The sequence below is a fragment of the Crotalus tigris genome, unplaced genomic scaffold (assembly GCF_016545835.1).
Source record: "Crotalus tigris isolate CLP2741 ecotype Arizona unplaced genomic scaffold, ASM1654583v1 scf7180000018518.7366548510:968632, whole genome shotgun sequence".
NCBI lineage: Eukaryota > Metazoa > Chordata > Lepidosauria > Squamata > Viperidae > Crotalus > Crotalus tigris.
The window spans coordinates 18,546-45,145 of record NW_024097054.1 but is presented as its reverse complement, the minus strand read 5'-3'; the positions used below and the strand labels follow the sequence as shown (position 1 = coordinate 45,145).

At 39.2% G+C, this 26,600-nt stretch overlaps 2 protein-coding genes across 2 annotated transcripts in view; one reads left to right on the top strand and one right to left on the bottom strand.

Moving 5' to 3' along the window:
• The window catches only part of LOC120312557 (E3 ISG15--protein ligase HERC5-like), a gene marked incomplete at its 5' end in the record, with an annotated part of 36,823 nt that extends 14,310 nt beyond the window's left edge, over positions 1-22,513 (bottom strand). Inside the window, 13 exons of the mRNA XM_039353413.1 lie at positions 2,398-2,505; positions 2,584-2,688; positions 3,458-3,496; positions 4,391-4,492; positions 7,733-7,899; positions 9,709-9,892; positions 12,506-12,608; positions 13,499-13,558; positions 14,863-14,966; positions 16,764-16,837; positions 17,303-17,451; positions 19,047-19,177; positions 22,422-22,513. Of these exons, the coding sequence (XP_039209347.1) occupies positions 2,398-2,505; positions 2,584-2,688; positions 3,458-3,496; positions 4,391-4,492; positions 7,733-7,899; positions 9,709-9,892; positions 12,506-12,608; positions 13,499-13,558; positions 14,863-14,966; positions 16,764-16,837; positions 17,303-17,451; positions 19,047-19,177; positions 22,422-22,513 (1,418 nt within the window). The remainder of the gene's footprint in view (positions 1-2,397; positions 2,506-2,583; positions 2,689-3,457; positions 3,497-4,390; positions 4,493-7,732; positions 7,900-9,708; positions 9,893-12,505; positions 12,609-13,498; positions 13,559-14,862; positions 14,967-16,763; positions 16,838-17,302; positions 17,452-19,046; positions 19,178-22,421) is intronic.
• Positions 896-1,968, top strand: PIGY (phosphatidylinositol glycan anchor biosynthesis class Y). Its single transcript, XM_039353391.1, has one exon. It carries the CDS (start codon positions 1,043-1,045, stop codon positions 1,256-1,258), a length of 216 nt encoding a protein of 71 aa, XP_039209325.1. The 5' UTR covers positions 896-1,042; the 3' UTR covers positions 1,259-1,968.
• Positions 22,514-26,600: the final 4,087 nt, after the last annotated feature.

Below are 26,600 nucleotides of genomic sequence, written 5' to 3'. Positions count from 1 at the left end.
AAAAAGCCGCTCAGGTCGGCCTAACCGCTTTTGCCCTTGTTTTGCTATCCGCCCGTTCTCGTTTGCCCGTCGCGGCTTTTGCCAGGCCGCCCGGTGCGTCGGGCTAAACCCGCTCCCCATGGCCAACACGCATTCCTTGGTAGCAATGGGTTATGTAGTCCAATGCGGCGGCTCCTCGCCGGATGAGAAACTCATCCCCTCCGCCTTTCCCTATTTCAAGTAGTTTGGAGTTGAATTGCTTATGAAGCATAGGTATTTATATGCTTAATAACATATGATTAATAGCTTCATAGAAACTCTTCCCAATAGATACATATCTAGGAGACTTTGGGGATGAGAAGCATCTTATTCCCTTCATCGATCTTCATTTAAAAACTGCCAAATCGTGAAATTATTCAAGTCAGTCATTTAATTCAACAATTACAATTTTTAACAGCTGATGCAGAATAGTCATGGTTATTTTTACAACTGCCACCTCAGAAATCCTTATTAAGATAACATTACATATCTTTTTTTCTTTCTTAGATTGAGTGGTTTCTCCCTCTCCTAATTCCCAATAAAAGAATAGCATTCTACATTTTGGGCTGCTCTGCAGCTTCCCACTGAATGACTTTGTCTATCTATTATTTGACCCACAACTAGGGAATTTATGCCAGTGAATTGAAGACCTGCCCATTCAGGATCCCTCTTGCAGGAAAAGGTTTAACGCTTTTATTTTATGTCCTCAACTTCCAGGTGCTGAGTGTCCCTTCCCCCCCCCCACCTACCATGTGCTACCTTACTATTTATGTATATAGTATATTTCTTAAATCAACAACAGTAAATCTCATGGGTCATTATGTGCTGTATTTTCTAGATATAATGAATCTACAAATGAGTTAATTAATGAAGAACTAGGCATAGCGTACCCCATCATAGATGGCATTCCTAATATGATACCTCAGGCGGCAAGAATGATTGGCAAGGAGAAGCAGGAAACAGAATCTGAACAAACCTAGAAGATTATCTTCTTGAAAGGAAGTTGGAAGACAATTGGAGTAAGATGTTTCCCTCGTTTCCTACCATGACTGTTCTTGTCCCACTGTTGTCTTTAGCTGGTCTCTTCTATTCAGCCAGTGTGGATGAAAACTTCCCCCAGGGCTGCACAAGTACAACCAGCATCTGTTTCTACAGTCTGCTGCTTCCAATTACAATCCCAGTTTATGTATTTTTCCATCTCTGGACTTGGATGGGCCTTAAACTTTTTCGCCACAATTAGATTTTGCTTAACTCTTAAGAAGGCCCTTAAAATAAAGAATGGAGTGAAGCTTTTTTGAAAACCAATTTCTAATATTCTGAACCATAAACTACACCTGAAATGATCTTTTGAAACAAGTATATCCAAGCAAATTGAAAAAGCACTTGCTTTTTAGGGCATGCCTACAGTACCAAAAACAAATATAGCAAGCAATATGAAGTGATGCAGGCAAATCTTATCTCAACAAAGGATCTTAGGCATGCAGCAAGGCAATCTAGATGTGTATTTAGAAAATATCATTTTTCTAGTCTTTGGTGAAAAAAAATTCTGTACAGTTATTCTGAAAGTCAATTCTGTACAGTTATTCTGAAAGACAGGTTTATTACCTGATGATTGCAGGCAATTATTTATATACGTTGTGAGTGCAAAATAGTGCTTTATCAAATTTATAGATGAAAAGCTTTGAATGTGTAACATGATCACAGGTATACTATATAGAGAGGTTTTGGCTTACTGATGATGTAATGTTAGCTTTGATGCCTATTTGATTAAACTACACTGCTGTTCTGCACAGACCCAGAACTTTGAATTCAGCTCCACAAATAAATTAGAGTGTTGTGCTATGAAACTTAACACTAAATGAAAAATAATGGAATTGAATAGGAAATTGTTTCCAATAAAGCACCTGCAGTGCCTATGTATTTTATATACTTAACTGCTGTATTTTTAAATATGCCGTGGAGTCTTTTTTAAAAGCGCACAATATTTCTATTCAGATTTTATAAGGAAAGTATCTAAATGATGTATCAACCAGAATTACTCCAACATTGCAGTTGGTTGCATGTCAAAATGAGCCTCTAGATCGGGGATCCCCAACCCACGGTCCGTGGGCCAGTATCGGGCCATGGCATGCCAGCAACAAATCCACACAAACAAGGAAAGCCCCATCCACAGGATGCAGGCCGCACAGAAAACCATGCCCCCTCCCGGTCCACGGAAAAACCTCTCTCCACGTAACTGATCTGTGGTGCCCAAAAGATTGGGGACCTCTGTTCTAGATTGTTACTTCTCAGCTGAGACGTAAATGCCTGCCAGTCTCTTACAACATTTCTGTCACATAATTATAGCTTGATTATAAATATACAAAATTGGATACTTACTCTAAAAAAATGCTGAAAGCAACTTTCTTCTGCACTTCTTAGATAGTGCCAGGTATCCTGTAATAGATATTGCCTCCTTATCGTCATTGTAGAGGTTACAATGTTTTTCTAGGATACAAACACTGGGTTACAAGTCATTTCAGCAAATTTTGTTAAATTTTGCATTATGTTCCTGGGTATACATACCTCTGTGTATTTCTGGTGCAATAGTGTACACTTTACTTGATGCATCAGAATTTTATCTTTAAGATTCAATATCAAAGGAAAGTTGCAGAACTCTGATAAAGCCAGCTGAAATAACAAGGGAGGATTTTTTTATGATTTAAGACATGTACATTTTAAAGCTGACTTACTATAAACCAAAACCCAACTAATCATGTTATCATACAGAATAAAAACCACTGAATCCAGCCCACAGTAAAGGCAACCATTTTAATAGAAAAAAATATCTGTAGCTCAGAGTTGAGCTGTGGAATTCTTGGTGCTCTCTGATCTAACTTAATTCTTTGCTCACAGATGTTTCATTATCCAACTACATGACATCAGTGCAAATATGTGGGGTTTATTTCTTGCTTATATGAGCCTACCCTGCCAGTTTGGGTGAGGGTGTGTTTTTCTCTTTGGTAATTTCTTGATTACAATGTTGTTTTCTGCCTGATTGGTGTTAATCCCTGCTTAAAAGCATGCATTTTAGAAAGATCCCACCATTATCTAGCTTAGGGATCTTCAAACTCGGCCCTTTTATGACTCATGGATGTCAACTCCCAGAATTCCTCAGCCAGCGTGCCTGGTTGAGGAATTCTGGGAATTGAAGTCCATGAGTCATAAAAGGACCGGGTTTGAAGACCCCTGATCTAGCACAATAGGCACAGACCATGCCATTCTAAAACTTCCATGTTCGGTCCACAGTATCGATATAAAATGGCCAGGAAAGAATGGCTCCATATTTATTTTAAGATACACCCAGCAAAACACTTCCCTGTCTGTTAGAAATGAATAAAAAAGGGATATTTGACCAGAAGAAATATAAACTTAATGAAATAATTTCTATACAACTCACCCTTATATCAGAATATGTTGGGTCCCACAGTAAATTGAACTGCTCAGAAAAACCAACCCCCCCCCCAAAAAAATTAGTTAACTACATTGCAATCATGCTTAAAGAACTGACCCTTTGCTGGAATAACTACCAATCCTCCCGAGAGCTATTCTATGCAAAAATTTCCACTACAGTCACATAAATAGGCACATTTACTTTCTATTCAGAGTGGCATTTTAAAATAGTTCACTGATACAGGTGCAATAGGGAAATCAATCAGAAGTCTAAATTGCACCTCAGTCTTGTGGTTTTATGTCTCCACGTTTAGATCTTGTGAGAAGATGGAGAGAAGAGAATTAGAATTTCTTCCTTATGTATACTGTACCAGTGGTGTCAAAGTCAGTTAGCAATGTAGGCCACTAAATAATACCTTATGATCCCTGCAGACCTAATAGTCATATTACTTTTTAAAAATTAATACATCAACACAATAATCAGGAGCTAGGCATAACTAGTACATTAAAAATATATGATTTTCAGTGTTTATGTGTACAAACATGACCAGAAAAGTCGTAAAATGGGGCAAAACTCACTTAACAAATTTCTCACTTAGGGTCGTAAGTCAAGGACTACTTGTATTCATATAGGTAGTTCTTGACTTACAGCCATTTGTTTAGTGACCGTTCAAAGTTACACTGGAACTTTGACCATTTTTCACACTTCAGACCAATGAAATGTAAAAGGGTCATGTCATTTTATTTGAAGAACTGCTCCTAGTCTATTGGCTAATATCAAAAACTTAACCCAAAGCTATTATCCAGTTTAATGCTATTCTACCATTTTCAGATACCTTTTATATTGGAAGCAACATATTTTTTAATGTGAAAACCACCCAAAATCATCAGAATTCAGGCAAGTCTAAATTTAAAATAAAACAAACAAATAAGCACTTACACAGTAGGAAAATGCGAAGTCATTCCAATTTAAAAGAATTTTGCTTACTTCGGGTACATAAAAATTACTTTCCTGAATTTTGAAGTCAGACCTGCAATTTACCTGCATTTATAAACAGGATTAAAGCAGAAGTTAATCTAGGGGCAAGATAATCAGTTAAAATACAAGCCAAAACAAATTTGGCACTTGTCAATCCGGCATTTCCACCTAATTTTAATATAAAAACAAATACACAGATATTTTAGAAGGTTTTTCCTAGGGTGTTCCCAAGAGATGGGTAACTTTTAAGAATCCTTTTTCCAAATCCACAAAGGTTATTCTTAAGAAAATCAGTCCCTAAACAGAACTTTTCCAAAGGACTTCAGATTTCACATTCATAATGCAAAACACAAGAAAAAAAACAACGAATTACTTTGAACTATGGACCAAAGGGATTCAAGCTCTCTCACTTTTCAAGGATATATTTTTGTTCTGCTTCTGTAAAGAGTGCTCTTGTACTTTTGGTGCAACCCAATCAAAATGCAAAACGAATGGCAAAATAACGGGGGTGTGACAAGGGGTCGACACTGAGGTGCTGATCTGCATGGGGAGATAGGGCAGAAGGCAGGGGATAAACCATCTTGGGGGAAGAAGACCCAATGGCTAACACCAATGTCATTTTCCAACCGCTTGTGTACAACCCAAAGCTTGGTTTCAGAAGCCTTGGAGGCCCTGTATTCTGGCAATTGCTGCTTAATGCCAGATTGTCCAGCAATAAAGTTCACCTTAACTGAAGCCTGAGAAACGGGCCTCTTGTCAGCGTATTGATTTACCACCAAGGGCAAGGCACAAGGAAACAACAACTAAGGACCTAATAGCAGCAATCAACACCCTAATTAACAACTAAAACCCACACCCAACAAGGCACCTTATAAATACAACATGTTACGTATAAGCTGGGTTGACAAGATCAGAAATGAAGTGATAAGCCACCTGGGAAAGCCAAGGGAAATAAAACAATTAAAAAACGAAAATTAGAATATTTTGGACATGTGATGCGACACCCAGAAAAATACGGCATACTCCATTTAATCCTCCAGGGAAAGATTGAAGGCAAATGAGGTCCAGGCAGAAGAAGAACATCGTGGCTTCAAAATCTAAGGGACTGGTTTGGACAAAACTCAGCAGCACTTTTTCGTGCGGCTGCTGATAAAAACAGGATCGCTAACATGCGATAACTGATATGGAAGAATAAGAAGAGGAAGAAGGAGGAGGAGAAGGAGATGATGCAGATGATGCACACATTCTGGAGAGAGAGAGAGAGAGAGAAGTCCGAAGCCGGAAAGCCTAGAAAAATAAACCTAATGGTGACCATCTCAGATTGGATCCTACAATACGTATATATTTGCTTTCATTTGCAAAGCTCACCTCATTCACAATCTAATCTGATCATAGATAAGAGAGCTGAGATCTAGTTAGGCACAGAGGAAGCTCTTCCTCTCTCAGAAATGTGCCCTGCTGGTTTTCAAGTGTGGCACTAGCTACGCCTTTGTGGCAGGGGTGATAGGGTGGCTATCATTATAATTCAGGAGTCTCTGATTGTCCTTGGGGGCACTGCCCTAGAGCCAGATATGATACTCTGTTTGTGGAGTTGGGTTGCAGAGATCAGTGAGGCTTGCAACTTGTTCACCTTCCTCCCCGGGCACTGGCAGAGGCCTACCAAAATTCCTGGACTCCACGGAGGAGTTCTCTAGGTTTATGGTTCTGGGGGACTTCAGTCTGCCTTCTCTGGACCTGGAGTCAGAGATCACCCAGGGGTAGGCAACCTCAGCTCTTTTATGACTCATGGACTTCAACTCCCAGAATTGATGGCCCAACTCAAAGGAGGTCAAACATTGAATCTGGTCTTCGTCTTAAGGGATGGGAAAGTGATCTGGGGATTAGAGGATGTTAACATCTCCTTTTTGGCCATGAAGTTCTCTGCAGCTGCCCCCCCGCCACAGGGAGGTTAGGCCTATTTAATTGGTCCACCCTAGTTGACTGATAGATTCAGTAGGGTTTCAAAGAGAGCTTGCGGTTATTCCTGAAGCCCTGGTACCTGAATTGGCTGAGGCTTCAATTGTGGCCTGGCATGGGCAGGCAATGAGAGCCTTGGATCAGACAGTGACTGTGGAGACTCTGTGTTCATGAATCCCATAGGGCAGTGATGGTGAGTGCCTTTTAGAGACTGAGTGCCCAAAACCTGCCTCCCGCCCCCGCTCCACCCTGCCTACTCCGCCCCCACCCTTCCCCACCCACCCCCTGCCCCACCTGCGTGCAGGGCCATCCACTGCCTCCATGGCCCACAGATTGCCCAGGCAGCCTGCAGCGCCATGGCAGCCATGCCCTCCGCCCACATCCCACAACATCATCTGCGCATGACGGGGTGCGAGGGTGAAGTCTTGTCCCTGCTGCCCAGTTGTCATGTCCTTGGCTGCGTTGCTCCGTGCGGGCTGTGCCCAGGGGTGACTTTCCTCCGGAGGGGCTGCTGATGAGGGGGCCGCGGGTGGAGGTGGGGCTGGGGCGACAGCACGTGTGCCCACAGAAAGGGCTCCGAGTGCCACCTCTGGCACGCGTGCCATAGGTTTACCACCACTGTCATAGGGCCCTGTGCATAACATTAGGAGCTAGCTTCTTATAATTTCTGCACTCCAGATTATTATTGATTTATTTTACAGCAATATGGATGCCTAGGCTAGGACTCAATTAAGGTTAAGTCACTGGATGCCTGGTAGTACTTGGTGATCCAAGTACTTCATCCTGAGCCAATTCACAGTAAAAGCGGGTTTATGAGCTTTCAGCATTTTAAGCAGTATCTTACTGACTTTGGGAATATTCAAACCAGTCAATTCACATCATGCTGTGGCAGCCTCTATTGGGAATGAAGACATAATATTTTGCACTCATGCTGATCAGTGATTTTGTGATTGCTGATATAAGTAAGAGTATTGCTCTAGAATAGATCAACAGTGGGCAATTCCCGTTTTTGGTTAAGGGCCGTGTTTACTCAAGGCCAATCTATCCATGACTGAAAGCCACTATTTAACAAAAATCAAAGCCAGTTAAAAAGAGATATGTGTGTGTCATCATTTCTTTAGGTGTGTGTTGTATATATAAGTTTTTTTTCTCTTCATGTTAATTGTACTGCTGTAATACAATGATAGAAAGGAAAATGTACAAAGTACCAAAACACACACAAAAAGTGTGTGTGTGTGTGGGGGGGAGATAAATGAAACTAAAGAACAAAACTCACTATTCAAACTGAATGTTGTGGAAAAAAAACCACAATAACATTACTATTTTCAGTCCAAGTTTGTTTCTTACCTGATAAAGCATTTGGAAGACCTTAAGAAGTGTAGTGTAGTCATTTTTCTTTAAATACGAACTACTGTGGTGGTTATAATACGAAAATATATTAACACCAATAAGCCTTTGAAACATGGACACCAGATCCTTAAAGAAGTTGACTTCCAGATTGGACCAGAGAGTCTCTGAAAAAAGAGCAGACAATCCACGAACACAATGAGAACATTTTCCTTTATCTTAACTCCGATTCGCAATGGGATACACTGTAACTATTGCTACTGGATAAGGCTAGAATCTGGGCTGATTAAAATTGAAACAAAAACCTGGGAAGCCATATTTAATTACAGATTCAAAATCATTTATCAGGCCATTGGGCTGCTTCGTTTTGTTTCAGGTGATACCTGTAAATCTTCCTGGAAGAAATTCCTTAAGCAAAAACTACAATTGCCCAACAACTCTCAGAAACAATGTAATCTAAACCAATTACCCAGGTTCTTGAAGACCATCAAAAAATAGTTCATGGGAAAGGTACAGGTAGTCCTCGGCTTACAACAGTTCACTTAGTGATCATTCAAATTTACATCACTGAAAAAAGTGACTTATGACCATCTTTCACACTTGTGACGGTTGCAGCATTCCCATGGTCACGTGATCAAATTCAGACTCATATTTATGATGGTTACAGTCTCCCGGGGTCATGTGGCCACCTTTTGCACCTTTCTGATGAGCAAAGTCAACGGGGAAACCAGATTCACTTAACAACCGTGTTACTAATTTAACACCTGCAGTGAGTCACTTAACAACTGTGGCAAGAAAGATTGTAATATGGGGCAAAACTCACTTAACAAATGTCTTGTGTAGCAACTTAAATTTTGGGCTCAATTGTGGTCACAAGTCAAGGATTACCTGTGCTTGGATGGGTTTCCTATCTTGATGCATTTGAAGCATCAAATACTGCTTGGTCTTATTACTGTAATGCCATCCCCTATGCACCATTACAAGGCAGACAATGTACAAGTATTCCTCAACTTACAACCACAACTGAGCCCAAAATTTCTGTTGTTCAGCAAGACATTTGTTAAGTGAGTTTTGCTCCATTTTATAACTTTTCTTGTCACGGTTGCTAAGTGAATCATCACAGAAGTTAAATTAATAACCAAGTTGTTAAGTGAATCCGGCTTCCCCATTGACTTTGTCAAAAAGTTAAATAAAAGTGATCACAGGATATCGCAACCGTCATAAATACGAACCAGTTGCCAAGGATCTGAATTTTGATCACGTGACCATGGGGATGCTATAATGGTTGTTAAGTATAAAAAAAATGGTCCTAGGTCACCTTTTTCGGTGCCGTTGTAACTTTGAATGGTCACTAAATGAACTGTCGAGGAACTATCTGTAATGATTCCTTAATAACATGTGATTAATTCCAGGGCCTTTTGTAGTTAAGTTTTGTTATTTAACTTCAGATGTACAGTAAAAGATCCACCAAGAATAACAAACTTCAATGCTAGTCTCTCTCTCTCTCTCTCTCTCTCTCTCTCTCTCTCTCTCTCTCTCTCTCTCTCTCTCTCTCTCTCTCTCTCAAAGCAACCATTAAAACAAGAAAACATACAAATAAATAAGAGAGAGAGCATTTAAAAGATTCACATATAATGAAGCCATCTTACAGGCTCCCTATTTCCAAGAGATCACTAGGACTGCCGGACAAATCACATATTGAGGGATTTCTGGGAGGTTACTGGGGGTCAGAGCTAGTCACACTGTGGGAAGAATGGGGTAATGTTCCGAAGGACGGGTGCCATAACATAAAAGGCCCATGTCTTGGGTCCCATCAGATGTAACTCCTTAATAGATGGGGTCTGCAATATGCCCTTCCTGGCTGGCCTGATAGGATGGGCAGATGTAATTGTGAAGAGATGATTTCCTCAAATAGTTTGATACTTCTCTGGAAGTTTGAAATTTCAGCGAAATTAGCAAATGAATGCCTGCCTTACCTAGGGCTTGCTTGCCTTGTTGTGGGAGGTTCCAGAGTGCTTCTGCCAGTTGGCAAAGGAGATGATCCGAATCGAAATCTTGCTTTTGTAAAAGTACAGGCACAATGAGGAAGAACCTGAGTGCTTCTGGCGAGGTTGGAGAGTAAAGGGGACAATCCAGAAGGCTCTTCAGAGCCTTTTTCACCTTTGAAGAGAAGAATGGAAGAAGAATGTGTGCATTTAATTCATTTCTTGAGCCCAGTTTTCCTTCTTGCTTCCCTATATGAAATATTTGAGCACATGATCAAACTAGCCTTGTATCAAGCTAACCTTGTAGTGCGGCCGGAACAATCTTGAACTAAACACACTCAAAACTGTAGAAGTGATAGTAGATTTTAGGAGAAACCCTAAAATCTACCACGTCTTACAATACTAGACAACACAGTATCAACAATAGAGACCTTCAAGTTACTAGGTTCTATAGTATCTCAAGACTTAAAGTGGTCACCTAACATTAAAATGTCATCAAAAAAAGCACAGCAAAGAATGTTCTTTCTGTGCCAACTCAGAAAGCTCAGATGCCCAAGGAGCTGTTGATACAGTTCTACAGAGGAATTATTGAGTCTGTCATCTGCTCCTCTATAACTGTCTGGCTTGGCTCTGCAACCAAACAAGACAGACACAGACTTCAATGGATAGTTAGGACTGCAGAAAAAACAATTGCTACCAGCCTGCCTTCCATTGAGGACCTGTATACTGCCCGAGTCAAAAAGAAGGCTGTGAAAATATCTACAGACCCCTCACATCTTGGACATAAATTGTTTCAACTTCTACCCTCCAAACGACACTATAGGACACTGCACATCAGGACAACTAGACACAAGGACAATGTTTCCCACATGCCATCACTCTGCTAAACAACTAATTCCCACAACACTGTCAAACTATTTAGTAAGACTGTATTACTATTATTTTTCTCATTTTTCCTATTACTTATCTCCTTATAACTTTGTTGCTTGTATCTTACAATTCATATTGTTTTATTTCGTTCCTAGTATGATTTATGTTGATTGCTTATTTAATATCCTATGACTATCACTAAGTGTTGTATCTTATGATTTATGATGAATGTATTTTACCATGACTATGATGATTTATCACTTATAGCTTTTATGTACAATGAGAGCTTATGCACTGAAGAAAAATTCCTTGTGTGTCCAATCACACCTGGCCAATAAAGAATTCTATCTATCTATAAGATTCCTTCCTACTCTTTATTGACTTTTCTTATAGTAAATGCATGGGACAAAACATGGTATAGTACTGAACACAGCACAAAGTCTACTGTGGAGAACCAGAGAGGAAGTATTTGAATTGTAAGTCAAGGACTCAGACTAAGAGTTATTGTTAGAGACTTCTCTAAGTTCTGCATTTGTTTTTTCATTTTCAATCATGGGAGGCATCTTATGTAACATGTATGCCATGAAACATATTCTGCAATGCACATGAATTGACAGCATAATCTAGAACAGCTCTTCTCCAACCGTCGTTTTCAAGGTGTGCTGGGATTGCAAGCTCCATTAAGAGCCTCTGTCTTCAGGATCATTAAGAATTTGAATGCTTATTCTTGCATTGGATTTGTTTTCCCCAAGAACCAGTTTGACCAGAACCAGATAATTAAAGAGACTAACCATGCCTTGCATTATAGTCTATATCAGGGGTTCTCAACCTATGGGTCACGACCCCATTTGGGGTCGATCGACCATTTCACGGGGGTTGCCAAGCAAGGCTGTCCGCCATTTTTTTTCCCTTTTCCGGCGGGTGCCTTACTTCCCTTGGGCTGGGCCAGCTGGTGGCCCAGCCGGTGGTCGGCCTGCTCCGTCTCTGCCGCTTGCCAGCTATGCCTCAGCCGGCGCAGGGGGCGGCACCACGCATGTGCGGCGCTCCCGGACAGGGAAAGTCCTCGACTTACAACCGGTTTAGTCCTCGACTTACGACTGGTTGGGGGTCGCGGCATTAAAAAGGTTGAGAACCACTGGTCTATATTTTCATTATATTACCCTGCTGCGTAGGCATTCATGGGAGGCAAAAGACAAAATGAGATTTATGTTGTCACCACACAAATGCCATGAGCTAGCTAGCCTCATCAGACTTGGGATGCAAGTGTATAATGGAGGTATTTGTACTATGCACTTGTTTTTGGTGACACTTTAGTTTGCTGTAGATGGACACCATGGTGCTGGTGTAGTCTATTAACTGGTTCCTAAACATTCTCAGCAGCCTAATTTAGCTGCTAAAAATGTTCATCATTTGTTTCGTCTATGAAGCAGATGCAGAATTTTTTTAAAGAAGTTACTGCAAAATAAGTTAGGCCCATAGCTTGAGGTTGACATTCCTTCTCTGGAACATATTTATTCCAATTGTTCCAAGAAGGTGAAGCAATTTATTGGAAATTAACCCTCTGAATTGAGATTAATTTATGGTGTTCCAAATAAAACATACTTGTTTTAAGCTAACCAAGTTCAGGAGGAAGAAAAAAATGTTCAATTTTGTTATTTGTAGCACTTTATTAAACAAATACGTTAAATGTTTTTCCAGCAATTATTAATTGATCCTCTAGGTAAAATAATTGCTGGCCTTGAATAAACCCTGCATTCTGCTGCAACCATAAATTACAAGGGCAATCTTGGTATAAAAGGCTTTCTTATAAGCTTCTCAGCCCACTCAGAATTATTTACTTGGGTTTGACTCCCCCTAGAGAAACACCAGGAAATAGCCTATTATATTCTATATGTGAAATCTTAATGGCATGTTATACCTTTGTGAAGACTTTAGGCTTACTGGCAATCTTCTCAAAGAAAAGAAGAACAGCTGACATATCAACACCAACAGTCTCCTCAAATGTTCTGAATTTTTCCTCCCTGCAGGAAAGATAAGGATCAATTACCATCATAGTCTCTTCTCTACCTACCTGGAAATTTGTACATTGTGAAAAATTTGGATTAGATTTGGGTATGAAGGTTACTCTGTTGATCGCAAGATTGTAGCGATAGACCCTTTTATAATAATTAGCATGGTCCTCAAGATTGATAGCAATAGCATTCAGACTTATATACCGCTTCATAGTGCTTTACAGCCCGCTCTAAGCTGTTTACAGAGTCAGCATATTGCCCCAACAATCTGGGTCCTCATTTTACCGATCTTGGAAGGATGGAAGGCTGAGTCAACATCAAGCTGATCAGAATCGAATTGCTGGCAGTCAGCAGAATTAGCCTGCAATACTGCATTCTAAACACTGCACCACCCCTTGATAAATACACCTCCTTCTCAGTTTTGCTCTATGTCTGTGGTGGCGAACCTATGGCACGGATGCCAGAGGCGGCACTCAGAGCCCTCTCTGTGAGCATGCGTGCCGTCGCCCCAGTCTAGGCCTTCAGCTGGGTTTTATAAAACCTTTTCGCTTTAGGCCTCCGCCGCTGTGTGCAAAAAAAAAAAAAAAGGGTCAATCAATCAGTTAATTTCAACTTCTCGTGGGAAAAAAAAAGATCTTGCAAAGTTGGAATTGATTGATTGAACTTTTTAGTCCCACCCAGTCTGCCATTACCACCGCAGCCATGCCCACCCAATGGGCCACACCCACCCAATGGGCCATGTCCACCTGGCACCCGACAATGCATAAGTGGGTTTTGGGCTGCAGTTTGGGCACTTGGTCTCTAAAAGGTTCACCGTCACTGCTCTATGTTAAGCATGTCTTCCTTAATTTATAATAACAGTTAGAAAATATATCAGTTGTTTGATGGATGCAAATGACCTCTGGTGTAGAAAACTGCCATTGATGCAAGCTGATGATGAGAAGATCAATGTAATATTCCTGTTTATGGAAAAGAAACACAAGCAGTGTTTTTTATTAGTTTGATTTCAGAACTGAGCTGGATTCACAACTAAGACAAAATGGACAAGAATCTTTGTTTATAACACTATCTAGTTCGTTTTGGAAATGAATTTTGTACTACATTTTGTCCCTTGAAGAAAGTCATATAGTACTGAAATCTTTGTAATAAAAGGACAAGAGAGAAAAGACAACAGCAGGACCACGTCTATCACATTCTTTACTATAGGACAAACATAAAAGGCCTTTTCTTCCATCAAAAGCCCTAAAGTTACTTGCTGGAATCAATAGACCCAGGAATCCAGTAGGCAGAAGTTACCATTTTGCTGGTAAAATAATGTCAAAGTCTATAATACCTTCTACAGTTTAGAATCTTTTAGATATATTGTGAACGCCTTAGTTAGGTGCAGAGAATGGCTCTCGGTTCAGACAATAAAGAAGACATTACTTTTAGGAAATTAAAAATGGAAAGAGAAATATTTAATGCTCTTTGAAGGTGGTTGGTTTAGACTGCAATCCATGTGGCCCAATAGTTATAAGGAGGTGGTGACAAGTATTGTTGTTTCTGTTTGACATATCTATTGGGAAGTTGTTTGATTTGATCTTCACATACATTTGTGTGCTCTCTGAAATACTTATTTCAAAAAGAAACAGTGTAATGTACGGATGTACTTATGTACCTATTCTTATATAAAGTATATTGGTGGCTTTTAGGCTAGAATTAAGGACCAATGACTCTAGTTTAAATTATAGACTCCCTAAAGAATCCCTAAAGGGAGACTAATATGACTAAATAGGGAAACACACCAGTCTATTTTCCATTGACCAGATATTGCCCAGTTGCATTTGATTCTAGATTTATAAGATTATTTTACAAATGCTAACTTATGACAGAGAAGTAGTCCTCATTTAATGACCACACATTCAGCAACAGTTATGATGGTGCTGAACAAGGGGGACTTACAGCCTCATAGCTACGGCTATTGCAGGGTCCATCTGTGGCTTTCATTGCTGACATGTATCAAGCAAGTCAATGGGGAAGCCAGCAGGAGCTCACAAATGATGAAAATGTGATTGCAAGAAGCTGCATCCACATGGGGTTTAAGTAATGATAGCAACTGGATTGCTGGAACAGCTGTCATACGTCAATGCGGTCACATGCCATTGCATTATATGACTATATTACTTAACAATGGAGTTCCCAATCCCAATTACTGTTGATAAGTGAGGACTGTCTATTTGTTTGCAGCAATTGTGGAAATCAGATTAGCTGTGGTGGTATTTACCATTGTATATTATTCCAGCAGCTGGGATCCGAATTGGACAACCACTTAGCAAACTTTTCCTCCTCCACTGTGGCCAGTGTTTGCATTACATTAGCGTATGCATTCTGCAAAAAAAAAAAAAAAAAAAGGTAAAAATGTATTTTCACATATCTGGTACAATGTATATGGCTTTATGTTTAAACTACAGATCAGGAGAAGCGGTACATAAAGGTACTTTCTCTAATGCAGAGAATAGAATTATAAAAATATTGAAACTATTGCATGAGCAACCCATAAAGAGCAAAGTTGATTTTCAAGTATATATATATATATGTATGTATGTATGTATGTATGTATATGTATATGTGTGTGTGTGTGTGTGTGTGTGTGTGTGTGTGTGTGTATGTAGGTCTTTGGTTATTCGGGTTTTCTCCCGTGTCAAATTGGGAGTGTCTTGGTGACGTTTCGACAAAGTCTCATTCGTCATCTTCAGGCTGGTGTTTTCGGCTTCGTGCTTCTAGGAGCAACGACATTGCAAAACCAGCCAGTATTATAAAAAGGGACTCCCATTGACCCACTTTTATGCTCTGATGATGTCGGTAGTGGTGACTGACGAAAGCTCAGCATTTTATTAATGATTTTTAGTTTGATTTTATCCTGGTGTTCGTATTTGTTTGTTTTTTACTACATGGCTTTACCCAGGATTCGAATTTTTAATGAAATTATATATATATATAGAATGCTGTATGTTACACCCTGTTGCCCAAATATGGGAGAGAGAAATCTTTTGCCTTGTATCAGCTCAAACTAGAGCCATCCACAGGCAGCAGTCACAACTGTGACATCATATATTTCATTATATATACACATACACGCACACACACACAAACACATTATTTGTTTGGCCTTTTAAGAAATCAATTTTTAGCGGAATGAAAATTACCTTCCCTCAAGTTGTATAAAATATATCAGGAAAAAGAAATTCAGGTTGTACATCTATTAATGTGGTGTTTCAATATATAATTTGGATCATACATGGATCCATGTATAATTTGGATCTCTCTTAGATACTAGAAGTTGCCTGATTATATTAACAACAATAGCTTGTTAATATAATAGCAGGTGACAAGCTATGTCTTTTCTGCTCTACTTCAATTCAGAAGTACAAACACAACCTTTTATTAAAATCGCAATTTATATATGGAGCCCTAAATACTATATTACTTTTTAAAAACAGAGATTAGTGGAAAAAGAGTGATCAGTAGATGACAACCCTTGCCTGACACTGCTTGGATTTGGAAAAAAATTAAATTGGTTAATATCTGGATAGGAAATGACTAGAAAATACAAATTACTATAGACTAGATTCGTGTTTCTCAACCTCAGCTACTTTAAGAAGTGTGGACTTCAATTCCCAGAATGGCTAGCTGGGGAATTCTGGGAATTGAAGTCTAAGTATCTTAAAGTGACCAAGGCTGAGAAATACCAGATTAGACTGTCAACTTGAAAAAAATATTAAGGAAGAAAACCAGGATGAATCGTGTCTTAAGATTACCCTAAATCTAAAGTCTAATTGTATTCACCTGTTCCTAACACATCAAACTTGGCTCAACAATATTGTTATCTTTCTATTGGTAAAGGATAAAATGTGATTGAGACAAGTATTTACTAACTGTCTGAATAGTCACTGAATAACCAATAAAATATTTTGGAACAATAATCCATGTCATGAAATGATGCAGCATTTAGGCTTATCATGTGAATGAAATAGAGCATTTTTTCAAAGCTTTAGGCAAGCCCTGTTTGACTCATGACAAGGCCAATTCTGGAATGAATTTTGTTTTACAAAAATTAGAAGTCAAATGTTGGCATTTTGTGTTAAAAATTATATATGTTTGTTGGCAAGTTCCCCATTTGATTACCTTTTCTTCCAGATGAAGCACAATACTTTGGTTGTCTCCAGCAATGATTTTAACTACCTTGCCCAAGGTACTTCCTTTAGTAAGAGACAGAAAAAAGAGTGACTCCTTTAAGATTAAGAAAGATTTCTATCTAGAATCCAGTTAGTAGAGCTTTGACTAAGGACACTTACAGTGCAAGCTACTCAACAAACAGAAACTTCTCAATATCTCATCAGAATCAATCACTGCATGTTAAGAATCAACTCAGCACACTGAAATAGAATCAGCTGCTATAATCAGATACTTATTTGAGAACACACATGCTATCAAATCAGGATTGTCTATTTAGGACAACATAATTATAACCACAAGCCAATATCCCACTCCAATTTTGTTCTCTGACACAGCCTTTATTTGTGTCTTGGTCCACATTTTTCTCTGCTAGCCACATCTCTCTGTATGCATCCAGATTTTTATTTTAATCTGAAAATAATTTTCAGCCTTAGGATTTAGCTTGTAGTTTGCATACAACATTCCACTTGAAAAATTGAGTGACTTACTGTACTTCATGTGTTTATTACAAACAGCCAGATCAAGAGGAAGGGGAACCAGCTGGTCACTTATTCTTCCTTCTCCAAGTTGCCCTTCTCCTCCATAGCCAAATGCATATACTTCCCCAAGTGCCGGGACATAAACCAAAGTGTGCCATCTGTTTGCAGAATCAAAGATAGTTCATAGGTAGAAGTTTTATTCACCTCATCAGGCCTTTATAAACTGAGACGATATTATGACCATTGACCACAACATGTTCTTGTTCTGTTGTTTCTTTACAACTCTCAAGCAATAGCTTTTGATTAGCAACAGCCCTTAATCTGGGGACCAAACAGAGTCCTGTTCCATTTTTTGGTTTGCAGAATTTTTATGTCTTGATTCTGAAATGGTTATTAGATTTGCCTTTATAATATTTCTCTTTGCAATTGTTTTGATCTGCCTTCCCTGCATTTTTATTTACTGATTCATATTCAGGTTGAGCTCTTTGAAAATCTTGAATAAAAGAGTCAATTCTCTATTGCCAGATTTTAGCACTGAATATCACCAACCTATTTTTTAAAAAAACCTCAGATGCCTTGCCAGTGATGAGACATAGCTTGCTTTCCATTTTTCATATATTCCATTTTGCAGTATTCAAAATATATAGGCAAGATAATATCTAGTCACTCAATACAGCACACATATAAAAAAACCATACATCCTTCACCTACAGAGTTCCATCTACCCTACCCCAAGGCCTGGGAGAAGGCCAGCCAGGTCTTCAAGGCCTTCTTCAGGATGGGAGCCACACCGATCTCAAGAAGAATCTAATTCCAGAGAAATGACCTGGATTCCCCCTAGATGGCATTGTTTCACTGAAAGGACCTGGAGCTCACTGACTCTGTTGGTTCATGGTGGATGGGCAGAAAGTATGGAAGATAGGCAGTCCTTCAAGTAACCTAGGGCCTCTGCTATGTAGGTTTTTTAGGTAATAAACAGCATCTTGAATTGAACCTAGAACAATAATGGCACCACTACAATTCATGAAGCAAAGGTGTCAGTTAGACAAGCTGAAGCGTCACTTCAGCTGCTGTAATCTGGACCAGTTGAAGCTTCCAGTTGGTCTTCAAAGGCAGCCACTAGCACCTTTAATGTGGGGTCCTTGGTGCTCTCTGAGCTTGCTTGTTTTCTTGCAGACGTTTCATTACCCTAACTAGATAACATCATCAATGCTAGTAAGGAGTGCTGTTTGCTGTCAGTTTATATTCTGGTGTCTTGCTTGTCTGTGTGAGTGAGGGCGGTCTTAGGGATTCTTTTGTTGAGCTGTTTACTAATGGCTCTTTGGCAGTTTCTTGATTGTTGGTCTGAAGTTGACCTTGGAGTTAATCTATGTAATACCCCAATCAAGAAGCTGTCAAAAAGCCATTAATAAACAGCTCAACCAAAGAATTCACACAGACAGGCAAGACACCAGAATATAAACTGACAGCAAACAGCACTCCTTACTAGCATTGATGATGTTATCTAGTTAAGGTAATGAAACGTCTGTAAGAAAACAAGCAGAGAGCACCAAGGACCCCTCATGTCAACCCTGAGCTACAAATATTCTCCTTCATTGGTACCACATATTAATGTATGTGTTTCTCTTGCTTGTTGTTGCCCCCTTCCCACTGATGTGCAACTTTGGAGGGCAGGAACCTGTTTCTGATTTCACTTGATACCAGTTGTCCTTCTGACACCATCAAATATTTGAAAGGAACAGGGATTTCTTACCTTCCGCACGCTACCTGGGTCACTTGTGCACCAAACAGCTCTGCCACAAGACGTGGAAACAGCTCATTGCAGGTGGAATTGTGGCCAAGCTGCCCGTAGCAGCCAGATCCAAAGGTGCAGACTAATCCATCCTTAGTGGGAAAGAAGAAAAACATGGCACCGTTCAACACAATGACTTTGTCACTTGGCTGGGAATATTAAAAGTTGTACGCAGTGTGAAGGGAAGGAGGAGTGGTAGTACATAATAGAAAGTATGTAGTCTTTTTTCAAATGATACCTATCTTAAAGAATGAGGTTAACTTAAATGAATGGCAGAAAGGTATCAATAAATTTATTTGGGCAGGGAAAAAACCAAGAGTAAAGCTTAAAATTATGCAAGATATTCGTGAGAGAGGTGGACTCAAGGTACCAAATTTGAAATTGTATTATGATGCTGTGGCTTTAACATTACTTAGTGACTGGGTTAATTTAACAAATGTAGAAATACTCCACTTGGAGGGTTGGGATTTACTTTTTGGATGGCATGCCTATCTAATTTTTAATAAAAAAGTTGATCGGGTTTTTAAATCTCACATTATAAGGATTTCTTTACTTCGGGTTTGGAGGAAATATTATAAAAGTGATTTTAAAATACCATTATGGGCTATACCTTGGCATGCGATAGAGGGGATAAGGAGAGGAGTTAAGATGGATAGTGTTTCTTATGCACAATTACTCAGATGGGATGGTAAAAATTGGCAGTTAAAATCTTTGGAAGATTTAGCACATGAAAATATTACATATTCATGGTTTCAGTATAGACAAATAGTGGATAGATGGAAGATAGATCGTAATATGGGTTTGCTTAGAGAAGATGAAAATCTTTTTAAACAAGTAAAAGACCAAAGGCGAACTCATATTAAGAGAATCTATGGGGTGCTAGTAGAACTGGATTCAGAACCAGAACTAATTAAAGAATGTATGATTAAATGGGCACAAAATTTTGGTGAACCAGTTCTACTAGATACCTGGGAAACCATCTGGGTGAGGAATGTTAAATTTACACAAGCCCAGAATTTAAGGGAGAATTTTTACAAAATGTTTTATAGATGGCACCTTGATCCACAAAAAATGTCTCGTATGTATCCTGACTTACAGCCTAAATGTTGGAGATGTGGTTGTTTGGATGCTACTTATTATCATATTTGGTGGTCGTGTAAAAATATAAAAGCTTTTTGGATTAAGATATGGTGGAATATTCAAAGAATTTTTAGAAGGAGGGTAAAATTTACCCCACAATTGTTTTTGTTGGGTATCATTACTGATTGTGATGTTAAGGAGGTTATACTGATGTTAAATTTAATTACAGCCGCAAGGTTGTTAGTAGGGCAATACTGGAAGAAGGAATCTTTGCCTACCTTGCAAGAATGGTTTTTTAAAGTTTCTTATTTGGCGGAAATGGCAAAGATTTCGGCTTTTTTAAAGGATCAATCGCAAGAGAAGTTTTTTGCGGTATGGGAAAAATGGATAGATTTTATACAACATAAGTTGGATATAAAAATATTACTTAGTTTTTCAATAACTTATATATAAATTTTAATATTTTATAGTTTGTATTTTTTTTCCTTCTTCTGTTTCCTTATATTTCTTATTTTTGTTTTATATATATCTTTTCTTCTTTCTTTTTTCTTTTATTTTTTTTAAGCATTTTTCTTTTTTAATATTTATGCTTTTCTTTTTTACATATACATTATTGTTAATTATCTTATAAGCTTATGTAATGTATTTAGATATATTTATGGTTTATACTTTTTTAATTTCTTTTTAAGATTTTTAGAAATTTTAATTAAGCCTATATTCAGCTCTGGGAAGGTTGGGGGGATGGAGTGGGAGGGTTGGGGTGGTTGGGTAGGGTTGTTTTTTGTTTCTTATCTTTTTTTTTCCCCTATTTGTAAAAATTTTAAAAAATTTTCAATTAAAAAAAAAGAAAAAAAAGAAAGTATGTAGTCTATATTCTGCACTACACAGACATCACCAAGGAAACTTAAATCTAGATCAAAAAGGGGGTTATTGCAGTCTGTACAATCATGCAGTCCTCAACTTACAATCATTTGTTCAAAGTTACAATAGCACTAAAAAAGTGAATTATGATCATTTTTCACACTTGCTACCATTGCAGCATCCCCAAGGTCAGGTGATCAAAATTCAGGTGCTTGCCAACTGGTTCATATGATGGTTGAAGTGTCATATAACCACCTTTTGCGACCTTCTGACAAGCAAAGTCAATGGGGAAGCCAGATTCACTTACTAATTTAACAACTGCAATGATTCACTTAACCACTGTGGAAAGGTTGTAAAATGGGGCAAACCCCACTTAACAACTGTCTCACCTAGCAGTGGAAATTTTTGGCTCAATTTTGGTTGTAAGTTGAAGGCTGCATCTATTTTACTCCTGCTAGGAGTACAGCTGTGTTGGACTTTGCATGGCTTATTGAGATCTACAGAATCGGTTAGAGGTCCTTTCACAGCCCTCCTATAAGCCTTGGAATTGTATCCATAGACCTGAACAGCAAAGGTTGATGTCCCTTTTAATTTCTCACAGTGCCCTTAAACATAGCATTGCTGTAAGGGTTGATTCTGTGATTGAACAAGACTTTTAAAAACTGTAACCCTAACCCCACCCATTTATAGATGTGGGCAAAGAAGAAATTCAAGCAAGGAAATAAAGATGTATTTATTTTACAGGATTTATGGGTGCCTCAATTAATCATGATCCTCTTCTGGATTGTCCCATTTGTGTTTCTTTGACATTAGATGCAAAGCACCTTTATCTGAATGTGGTTTAGAATTCTAGAGAAGACTGTATTAGTACAGGTAATTTTCGACTTAGGATCATTTGTTCAGAGCAGTGTGCCCTGCCCATATCACCATGGCAGCCACTGCATTACAAGAGGTCTCTGCTGGGTGGGCCCACCAATGTGCAGACTTTCCTTTTGTGCCACCATTCCTGGAAAGCATAGGCCTTCTCCCTGTCCCACCACTCCTAGAAGGCTTTGGCCTTCTCCCCACCCAACTGTGTAGGTCAACTCACCTTATCTTTCTATATAGCTGCTGACAATGCGACAATACGCCCAGCCAATGCGAGACACAATTACTGTAGAAAGCTAGCCAATGTAATATTTCCAAAGATAGAAACAGCCTCAGAACATTGTGTGTGGGTCAATGGTCATCTCAAGAGGTTTCTGAGACTCTTTCTAGCCTTCAGTATCATTATGAGGGCTGGCACCTGTTTCACTAGTTCTGAGACAGACTCCTAGAGGTGAATCCAAGAGGAAGGTATCATACAAGATTTCACACAAATCAGATGAAAAGTTTAAAAAATTGGTAAATATAAACCTTTGAGAGAACTGCAGTGTGCTCGCCACCACATGAAATAAAAACTGTCTTCTTATGCTCCAATGCCTTGACATGTGCAGGAATGTATCTGTCTGAAAAGTAAAAGCAAAATTAAATATAACCACTTCCAGACAATCACAATGTTTTTTAAAAAGGTGAAATAAAATCTGTTATTGTATTTAACACATACAATAACAGATGGTGAACAGAGGGATTGGAAGATTAGTGTAATGTTTGGGCTAACGTGTTGACTTTTTTTTTTTTTTAAAAAGTACTATAATCCTGATGTTGGGCCGATTTGATTATCAGATAGAGATCTCCTTACCAGGAATATTTGTTTATTTAATGTAGTATTTTTATTAAACCGGGATGGGAAAACTTATAACTATTTATAAACCTGTTATCTAAAGAGGAGAAGAATTTATAATTTTTTCTTTTTTTCCCCCTCAGCATCCAGTCAGGCTGAATTCTATATGTTTATGTTTAATGTTAAATTGATTTGATATTTAGCGCATTTTCTTTCTTTTTTTGTACACATTTTTTCTTTTTTGTTGTTGTTAGTGTTGGATGTATGTCTTTCTGTTTTGCATTTTATTCTCATTGATAAAACAATAGGCAGAACGTCACATACTGTGAACACTCTAAATTCAAAATTTTTGTGACTGACAAAGAGTTAATGGGAGACTAGTATAGCTATTTCAAGCTCTTTAGCTCTCATCAGCTAGTCATACCCCTCTGGGATTCGAACCTGTGGCTCAAAAGGTTAATACAGCTGCCTAACGTGCAAGCTGCCCAGGTTTTGCATACAAAATGGATTCTTTGTCAAGTACTGTGCTTCCTTTCTCTATTTAAGAACATACAGGGACTACAATAGGGACCCCATCATTCATTGTTAAACAGTATAGACATTAAGTGAGACATGATGGGATTACATCTGATTTTACAACTTTTCCCCCACGGCCATTAAGCAAATTACCATGGTTATTAACTGTGATTTGCAACCTTCCTTGTTGATTTCACCATTGATTTTGCTTATCGGAAGCTGGCTGGAAGGATTGCAAATGGCGATCACATGACCACAGAATGCTGTGATCATTGCAGTTTGCATAATGGTTGCCAAGTGCCCAAATCACAATCATGTAACTATGGGGACACTGTGGCTGTGTGGGAGGTTAAACCATTGTAGCTCATGCTGAGTGATCAATGGTAGTGTATTAGAGAGATGGGTGGGAAAAAGTCAAAGGAGAGCGTTGACCAGACGCCACTCCAGTGCATGTTAAAGAATTTCAAAAAGGGTTTTTCTAGGGATTATGGAGATCCAAAACCAAATCCAGCTATGTTAAAAAGATTCTGTGAATCTGAGTGGACTGCCCTGGGCGTAGGGTGGCCAAAAATGGGATCGGCGAATCCCGAACTCGTTGCACGGGTTCATCAAATTGTAACTGGAAATGGTTATTGGGACCAGTACCCCTACATTGACCAATGGAAAATCAACAGTGCACAGAGCCCAGATGGTTAGCAAAATGTCAGATAGAATGTACAAAGATATATTTGGCAAGCCAAAAAGCCAGCCTCAAACAAAAGCTAAGATTTTCAGCCAGGAAGATAGGGAGGAAATTGCCAGACCACCCTCCTACGTTCCTAGAAGAGAAGAAGGGAGAATAAATCAGCAAATTCCATCCCCTCTGCCTGAAAGAGAAGCCCAATTTCAGCCAGAAGCCGGTGAGGAAGGAAAATTAGCAACAGCTGGATCCCTTCAAGAAACAGATAAAAGCTTGAATAACTTTGAAAGTGAAACCTCAGTTTCTAGCCGCACCAGGAGCAAGTTAGAAATAAAAACAGAAGAAAATATAGCCCCTCTAAGAGAGGTGTTGGTTCCTGGACCAGATAACACTAATATTTCAATGCTACAATATGTTCCGTAACCGTGACAGGGAGGAGGAACGCAAATCAGATCAAAAAGAAAAAAAGAAAGTTGAAATGTTAGCCGTGGCATTGGGAGGAACATGCCTAGGACCCAATCAGTGTGCCATCTGTAAACAAGAAGGACACTGGCAAAGGGAGTGCCCCCAGAGGAATGGCCAAGCCAGGGGACAATCTCGCCAGTATGGAAGAGGAAGAGGATTTAGAGGGACTTTCCAGAGAGGCTTAAGAAAGAGCTTCAAAGGAAGAGGGCATCCAGTTTATCCCAATCAGACAGAGGAAAGAGAAGAAAACATGATCGGCTTAGCTGACATGGAATGGGAAGACTGAAGAGGACAGGGTTCTATTGCCCCACCCCCAGAGCCCATTGTTAAAATAAGGGTGGGAGGACAGGTTGTCCCGATGCTAGTTGACATGGGAGCCACCAGATCTGTCCTAAATAAATCTATTGGCAAGCAATCAAAGCCTTGTGGTAGCCGTATATTTAAAAATTCGCCAACGTGCTTTAGTCAAGCCCTAGCCCAAGATCTTGCTTATCTGAAGTTATTCAGACAAGAGGATTGTTGCCTTCAATATGTCGATGATGTCTTAGTAACTGGCCAAAGCAGGGAGGATTGCTTTGAAAACACATCCAGACTGCTCCAATTGTTACAAGACTGTTAGAGCATCCAAAAAGAAAGCACAATTAATTCAAGAGACTGTAATGTATTTAGGCTATGAACTTTCACAAGGACAAAGAACTTTGGGCCCCCAGAGAAAGCAAGCTGTGTTACAGATTCCCATCCCACAAACAAAACAGGAAGTTAGAGCCTTTTTGGGAATTACAGGCTTCTGTAGAATTTGGATTCCTAACTTCGCTCTCACAGCTAAACCATTGTACCAAGCTTTAAGGGGACCAGAAAAAGAACCTCTTTTGTGGCAAGAGGAACAAACCCAAGCAATGAGACAATTGCAACAGGCTCTCACCACAGCCCCCGCCCTAGGACTACCTGATATATCTAAGCCTTTTTCACTTTATGTGGATGTAAGACAAAATGTAGCTTTAGGGGTCCTTATCCAAAAACAGGGAAGTTGGAACCGCCCTGTCGCTTATCTGTCAAAACACCTGGACATTTCTTCACAAGGCTGGCCCCAATGTTTAAAAATTCTAGCAGCAGTTATGCTATTACTGCAGGAGGCAAACAAGTTAACCTTTTCAGCTCCAGTGACTGTTTATACTAGTCATGCCTTGCAGACAATCATTGACAATAAAGGACATTTATGGATAAGTAATCAACGAATGCATAAAATACAGGCTCTTTTATTAGAAAATCCACAAGTTACACTGCAACAATGTTCAACTTTAAACCCAGCAACTCTAATGCCAATTCCTGATTCAACCAAACCTGTTCATGACTGCATGCAAACAATAGAACTACAATATTCTTGCAGACCTGACCTTACAGACCAACCCTTGCATAATCCAGACTATCAATGGTTTACTGATGGTTCTAGCTTTATGGATAAAGGATGTAGATACTCTGGTTACGCAATAGTTTCTCAAACTTCTACTGTTGAGTCAGCACAGTTGCCTAGTCAAGCCAGTTCACAGTTTGCAGAATTATATGCCTTGACCCGTGCATTAGAAGTAGCAGCGGGAAGGACTTTAAATGTATATACAGATAGTAAATACACATTTTTGACAATACACGCACATGCGGCTATCTACAAAGAGAGAGGATATTTGGATTCCACAGGCAAAGTTATCCAATATGCAACTTTGATTAAAAGACTTATCAAGGCAGCACAATTGCCATCCAAAGTTGCAATCATCCATTGTCCTGGACATCAAAAAGACTCAAGCCTTATTACCCAGGACAATAGGAAGGCAGACAAAGAAGCAAAAAGGGCTGCATTAGAAGGTCCCCCTCTCCAATCAGATGTCACAAGGTTCATGTATCTAGACACTTACTTAGAACAACTTGATCCTACATATACGAGGGAGGAAACTCAAAAATTACAACAAGATGTACAAGCCAAACTAGTTAAAGGCTGGTACACTTTACCTGATGGACGCATTGCTGTTCCTTTGGCACTTGCTCGCCCACTTATTTTTCAGGCACACAAGCAACATCATTTGTGAAAAACTGCATTATTACAGCAACTTGAACGATTTTTTTATATTCCATTTGCTTCTTTGCTAATAGCAGATGTTTGTTCTCAATGTACCATTTGTGCCCAAACCAATGCACGCCAAGGACCAGTAATACCACCTGG

Bases quoted from the DNA above. Each gene is read 5' to 3' on its own strand.
- PIGY (XM_039353391.1), top strand. From the start codon at position 1,043: ATGTTTCCCTCGTTTCCTACCATGACTGTTCTTGTCCCACTGTTGTCT.